This window comes from Salvelinus fontinalis, unplaced genomic scaffold (genome assembly GCF_029448725.1).
Source record: "Salvelinus fontinalis isolate EN_2023a unplaced genomic scaffold, ASM2944872v1 scaffold_0101, whole genome shotgun sequence".
In the NCBI taxonomy this organism is placed as follows: Eukaryota; Metazoa; Chordata; class Actinopteri; order Salmoniformes; family Salmonidae; genus Salvelinus; species Salvelinus fontinalis.
Genome location: NW_026600310.1, coordinates 451,252 through 458,255, shown reverse-complemented (window position 1 = coordinate 458,255; position 7,004 = coordinate 451,252). Strand labels below are relative to the sequence as shown.

The 7,004-nt window shown below is 46.6% G+C and overlaps 1 protein-coding gene across 2 annotated transcripts in view; it reads left to right on the top strand.

Annotated features, from left to right (window-relative positions):
• The first annotated feature begins 4,235 nt into the window (after positions 1–4,235).
• LOC129843261 (dedicator of cytokinesis protein 1-like) overlaps positions 4,236–7,004 on the top strand; it is a 68,676-nt gene continuing 65,907 nt past the window's right edge. Inside the window, exons 1-2 of one of the 2 annotated variants that reach the window (XM_055911879.1) lie at positions 4,236–4,467; positions 6,564–6,575. In XM_055911879.1, coding sequence (XP_055767854.1) covers positions 4,390–4,467; positions 6,564–6,575 — 90 coding nt within the window. In that variant the 5' untranslated portion in view covers positions 4,236–4,389. The remainder of the gene's footprint in view (positions 4,468–6,563; positions 6,576–7,004) is intronic. The other variant, XM_055911880.1, reaches the window with a different exon arrangement.

Below are 7,004 nucleotides of genomic sequence, written 5' to 3'. Positions count from 1 at the left end.
TTCCTCAGCAGTGTAGGAGGAAGAAACCCCCTCTAAACATGTCTTGTCCCCCTCAGCAGTGTAGGAGGAAGAAACCCCCTCTAAACATGTCTTGTCCCCCCTCAGCAGTGTAGGAGGAAGAAACCCCCTCTAAACATGTCTTGTTCCTCTTCAGCAGTGTAGGAGGAAGAAACCCCCTCTAAACATGTCTTGTCCCCCCTCAGCAGTGTAGGAGGAAGAAACCCCCTCTAAACATGTCTTGTCCCCCTTCAGCAGTGTAGAAGGAAGAAACCCCCTCTAAACATGTCTTGACCCCCTCAGCAGTGTAGGAGGAAGAAACCCCCTCTAAACATGTCCCCCTCAGCAGTGTAGGAGGAAGAAACCCCCTCTAAACATGTCTTGTCCCCCTCAGCAGTGTAGGAGGAAGAAACCCCCTCTAAACATGTCTTGTCCCCCCTTCAGCAGTGTAGGAGGAAGAAACCCCCTCTAAACATGTCTTGTCCCCTTCAGCAGTGTAGCAAAGTGAAGAGTAACTTGTGTTTTTCTCAGTAATCACTAATATACATCCGTACCATCCGGAGACTGTAGACACACATCATTAGTTTAATTCCCCCACAAAGCACCTCATTTTATAGTTCCGTTCCCGTTTGGGGAGGTTTACATGCCTTGTGCAAGTGAGTGGGATACAAGCCGTGTTGTTGGGATTAGAGATGAGAGAATAGAGGCTTTACTTTAATCTACTGTCTTGCACTCCTGTTTTGCACCGTACAAAGAGTTACAGGGTATAGTACAGGTTCTGTCTCCCTACAAAGGGTTACAGTCCAGGTTCTGTCTCCATACAAAGGGTTACAGTCCAGGTTCTGTCTCCATACAAAGGGTTACAGTCCAGGTTCTGTCTCCCTACAAAGGGTTACAGTCCAGGTTCTGTCTCCATACAAAGGGTTACAGTCCAGGTTCTGTCTCCATACAAAGGGTTACAGTCCAGGTTCTGTCTCCATACAAAGGGTTACAGTCCAGGTTCTGTCTCCATACAAAAGGGTTACAGTCCAGGTTCTGTCTCCATACAAAAGGGTTACAGTCCAGGTTCTGTCTCCATACAAAGGGTTACAGTCCAGGTTCTGTCTCCATACAAAGGGTTACAGTCCAGGTTCTGTCTCCATACAAAGGGTTACAGTCCAGGTTCTGTCTCCATACAAAGGGTTACAGTCCAGGTTCTGTCTCCATACAAAGGGTTACAGTCCAGGTTCTGTCTCCATACAAAAGGGTTACAGTCCAGGTTCTGTCTCCATACAAAGGGTTACAGTCCAGGTTCTGTCTCCATACAAAGGGTTACAGTCCAGGTTCTGTCTCCATACAAAGGGTTACAGTACAGGTTCTGTCTCCATACTGTCATGTCTTTGGCGTCATTAAAAGTGAAGACTGGTATTTTATCAAATCAATTCTCTGTATTTATTATTACGTGATTAAACTAATCATGTAAATGTAATTAACTAGGAAGTCGGGCCACCAAGGAAAATCTTCAGATTACAAAGTTATAATTTTCCTAATATAACTCTTCAGATATTTTAATATCTGATCAGTTAGTCTTCTAATTAATGATTTATTCTTTGCCTCACGTTAGTCTCATTCCAAACGTCGTAAATTGTTATCTGCACGAACCCAGCCTTTACTATGAATCATCCATACACCAATTGGCTTAATCATTTACTAACTAACTAATCACAGAAATGCATAAACAAACAACAGTAGATATGGTTACAAGGAAATGAAAGTGGAGGTTCCCTAGTGGTCTAAGCCGATAGGACGGCTTGGTGGACAAAGGGAAGTGGGTGTGGCCTGAGAACACGAGGGAAAGACAAAAAGGAATCACTACACAGTTGCTAATTATATTAATTGAAATGCTAATCCTTTGCACATGAACGCTCACTCATTCAGGAATAATTGCGCAATCAATATATATTTACACCCAGTGTGTCGTTGTGATTTCTGTTGGGAGCCGGACCATCCAGAGTCAGTTCATCAGCGTCTCTCTTTCTGCTTCCCTGAAGATCAAAGTCTTTTGTGGTTAGAACGGATACTTCAGAGTACCATTCAGAAATGTTCTCATAGAATAGTTGCACCCACCTGGTGTCCCAGGTCTAAATCAGGCCCTGATCATTAATATCACCCACCTGGTGTCCCAGGTCTAAATCAGGCCCTGATCATTAATATCACCCACCTGGTGTTCCAGGTCTAAATCAGGCCCTGATCATTAATATCACCCACCTGGTGTCCCAGGTCTAAATCAGGCCCTAATCAGTAATATCACCCACCTGGTGTCCCGGGTCTAAATCAGGCCCTGATCATTAATATCATCCACCTGGTGTCCCAGGTCTAAATCAGTCCCTGATCATTAATATCACCCACCTGGTGTTCCAGGTCTAAATCAGACCCTGATCATTAATATCACCCACCTGGTGTCCCAGGCCTAAATCAGGCCCTGATCATTAATATCATCCACCTGGTGTCCCAGGTCTAAATCAGTCCCTGATCATTAATATCACCCACCTGGTGTTCCAGGTCTAAATCAGGCCCTGGTCACAGCAATAATGTACCTCGGGGGTTTGTGATATATGGCCAGTATACCACGACTAAGGCCCTCCGCGTTGCATCATGGGTAAGAACAGCCCTTAGCCGTGGTATAATGGCCATATACTACACCTCCTCTGGCCTGATTCCTTCATTATAAAACAGTTAGGAAGCCTTGTACCTAGCGATCACATCACATCTTGTCACAGTAATAATCACAGTAAATGAACTGTTCTTCCCCATACGTAAAGTATTTCAGAATAATAGGCATCTCTTTTGCTATGCCAGGACTTGCCGTTATTGTCCCTACTTTTGGCGCTGGAAGCAGGCAGGCTGGAGGGGTGGAGCCTGCTTGTTTTCGATGCTAATGACCACCAGCAATGATCAATGTATTTTTATCTTGTTTGGTATTTGCATGGAGAACCCATGCAGAGCCTGCAGTCAGTGGGCACTGGTTTGATGGGTAGAGAACAGTGACATAACAATGACAGAGAAGTGGCCAACTGGCATCCGGCTACAGGGGACCTGTTTACATCTCTGTGTGAGCTAACAGCAGGTCTCTGATTGTGTGTGGAGGGACTTTGTGAAAGGTCTCTTAATCATTGGTTTTAATTCCTCCTCTCCTCCCTTTCTCTCTCCTCTTTCTCCTGCTCTCTTCCTCATTCTCTCCTACCACCCCCTCTCTCCTCCCTTTCTCTCTCCTCTCCTCTCTCTCCTGCTCTCTTCCTCATTCTCTCCTACCACCCCCTCTCTCCTCCCTTTCTCTCTCCTCTCCTCTTTCTCCTGCTCTCTTCCTCATTCTCTCCTACCGCCCCCTCTCTCCTCCCTTTCTCTCTCCTCTCCTCTCTCTCCTGCTCTCTTCCTCATTCTCTCCTACCGCCCCCTCTCTCCTCCCTTTCTCTCTCCTCTCCTCTTTCTCCTGCTCTCTTCCTCATTCTCTCCTACCGCCCCCTCTCTCCTCCCTTTCTCTCTCCTCTCCTCTTTCTCCTGCTCTCTTCCTCATTCTCTCCTACCACCCCCTCTCTCCTCCCTTTCTCTCTCCTCTCCTCTTTCTCCTGCTCTCTTCCTCATTCTCTCCTACCGCCCCCTCTCTCCTCCCTTTCTCTCTCCTCTCCTCTCTCTCCTGCTCTCTTCCTCATTCTCTCCTACCGCCCCCTCTCTCCTCCCTTTCTCTCTCCTCTCCTCTCTCTCCTGCTCTCTTCCTCATTCTCTCCTACCACCCCCTCTCTCCTCCTATCCCTCTTCCCTCTTTCTCTTTTCTCCCCATCCTTCTCTCCCTCCATCCCTCTCTCCCTCCATCCCTCTCTCCCTACATCCCTCTTTTCTCTCCTCCCTCTCTCCCTCCATCCCTCTCTCCTCTTCTCTCTCTCTCCCGCCATCCCTCTCTCCTCTCCCTCTCCCTCCATCCCTCTTTCCTCTCCCTCCATCCCTCTCGCCCTCCATCCCTCTTTCCTCTCCCTCCATCACTCTCTCCATCACTCTCTCCATCACTCTCTCCATCCCTCTCCTCTCCTCTCCTCTCCTCTCCTCTCCTCTCCTCTCCTCTCCTCTCCTCTCCTCTCCTCTCCTCTCCTCTCCTCTCCCTCTCCCTCTCCCTCTCCCTCTCCCTCTCCTTTCCTCTCCTTTCCTCTCCTTTCCTCTCCTTTCCTCTCCTTTCCTCTCCTTTCCTCTCCTTTCCTCTTCCTCTTCCTCTCCTCTTTCCATCCCTCTCTCCTCTCCCTCCATCCCTCTCTCCATCCCTCTCCTCTCCTCTCCCTCTCCTTTCATCCCTCTCTTCTCCCTCCCTCCATCATCTCTCCTCTTCTCCCCAGACTGTATGAGAACAAAGGAGAAGCAGACTTCATGGAGTCCTTGAGGAATCTCTTCACTTCCTTCAATGAAATGATGAACCTCAACTCTGAGAACACAGGCATGGTGAAGGTAGGACATCATTCATATAGTCTGTCTCTGCTTCAGAGTGATGCCTTTTGTGTTTCCATGGTATTCTATTTATGTCTCCCTGTGTATATCTAGTCTCTAGTTCCCATCCCATGTCCACTATGTGTCCATATGTATCATGCTCCCCTATGGGTAAAGGACAATATACAGTACATTCAGTTTGGACACACCACACCTTTCTTTATTTTTACTATTTTCTACATTGTAGAATAATAGTGAAGACATCAAAACTATGAAATAACACATATGGAATCATGTAGTAACCAAAAAAGTTTTAAACAAAAATATTTTAGATTTTAGATTCTTATAAGTAGCCACTCTTTGCCTTGATGCCAGCTTTGCACACACTTGGCATTCTCTCAACCAGCCTCACCTGGAATGCTTTTCCAACAGTCTTGAAGGAGTTCTCACATATGCTGAGCACTTGTTGGCTGCTTGTCCTTTACTCTACGGTTCAACTCAATCCCAAACCATCACAATTGGGTTGAGGTCAGGTGATTGTGGAGGCCAGGTCATCTGATGCAGCACTCCATCCCTCTCCTTGGTCAAATAGCCCTTACACAGCCTGGAGGTGTGTTTTGGGTCATTGTCCTGTTGACAAAACAAATGATAGCCCAAACTAGATGTGATGGTGTATCGCTGCAGAATTCTGTGGTAGCCATGCTGGTTAAGTGTGCCTTGAATTCTAAATAAATCACAGACCGTGTCACCAGCAAAGCACCATCACACCTCCTCCTCCATGCTTCATGGTGGGAACCACACCTGCGGAGATCATCCGTTCACCTACTCTGCGTCTCACAAAGACACGGCGGTTGGAACCAAAAATCTCAAATTTGGACTCATCAGACCAAAGGACAGATTTCCACCAGTCTAATGTCCATTTCTCGTGTTTCTTGGCCCAAGCAAGTCTCTTCTTATTATTGGTGTACTTTAGTAGTGGTTTCTTAGCAGCAATTCGACCATGAAGACCTGATTCACACAGTCTCCTCTGAACAGTGGATGTTGAGATGTGTCTGTTACTTGAACTCTGTGAAGAATTTATTTGGTCTGCAATCTGAGGTGCAGTTACCGCTAATGAACTTATCCTCTGCAGCAGAGGTAATTCTGGGTCTTCCTTTCCTGTGGCGGTCCTCATGAGAGCCAGGTTCATCATAGCGCTTGATGGTTTTTGCTACTACACTTGAAGAAACTTTCAAAGTTCTTGAAAATTAAAGTAATGATGGACTGTCGTTTCTCTTTGCTTATTTGATCTGTTCTTGCCATAATATGGACTTGGTCTTTTACCAAATAGGGCTCTTCTGTATCTACCTTGTCACAACACAACTGATTGGCTCAAACGCATTAAGAAGGAAAGCAATTCCACAAATTAACTTTTAAGAAGGCACACACCTGTTAACTGAAAGACATTCCAGGTGACTACCTCATGAAGCTGGTTGAGAGAATGCCAAGAGTGTGCAAAGCTGTCATCAAGGCAAAGGCTTTCTATTTGAAGAATCTGAAATATATTTGTATTTGTTTATCACTTTTTTGGTTCCTACATGATTCCATATGTGTTATTTCATAGTTTTGATGTCCTCACTATTATTCTACAGTCTAGAAACTATTAAAAATAATAAAAAATAACCTGGAATGAGTGGGTGTGTCCACACTTTTGACTGGTAGTGAATCTGTTATTGTTGTCTGTGTGTTGTTCCCCTCTTTATTCATATGTATTTCTGAATAGATTTCTCCATGTGTCTCCCTCTCCTCTTTATTCACATGTCTTTCTGAATAGATTTCTCCATGTGCCTCCCTCTCCTCTTTATTAATTGTATTTCTGAATATATCTCTCCATGTGCCTCCCTCTCCTCTTTATTCATCGTCTTTCTGAATAGATTTCTCCATGTACCTCCCTCTCCTCTGTGTTCATATGTATTTCTTCTGCAACTGTTATCTCTCTGTGTTCTCTCTGATCTGACCTGTTCTGTGTCCTGGGACATCTCTCTCTCTGATCTGACCTGTTCTGTGTCCTGGGACATCTTTCTCTCTGATCTGACCTGTTCTGTGTCCTGGGACATCTCTGCGTTCCTCCTCTTTAGCTCCTCCTCAAGGTATTTTCTGATCCCTCCCTCCCTCCCTCCCTCCCTCCCTCCCTCCCTCCCTCCCTCCCTCCCTCCCTCCCTCCCTCCTTTAACCAGGCCTTTTAGAAGTCTTGTAACAGGGTTGAATTGTTGCACCGTTAAAAGTGCTCCTTATAAAAGGTTTGTTAATCAGAAATAGAGGGTAGCGGGCAGCGGTAGGGCCTCTGGGCATCGGTAGGGCCTCTGGACAGCGGTAGGGCCTCTGGGCAGCGGTAGGGCCTCTGGGCAGCGGTAGGGCCTCTGGGCAGGGCTATGGTAGGGCCTCTGGACAGTGCTATGGTAGGGCCTCTGGACAGTGGTAGGGCCTCTGGAGAGTGGTAGGCCCTCTGGAGAGTGGTAGGGCCTCTGGACAGCGGTAGGGCCTCTGGACAGTGCAGTGGTAGGGCCTCTGGGCAGCGG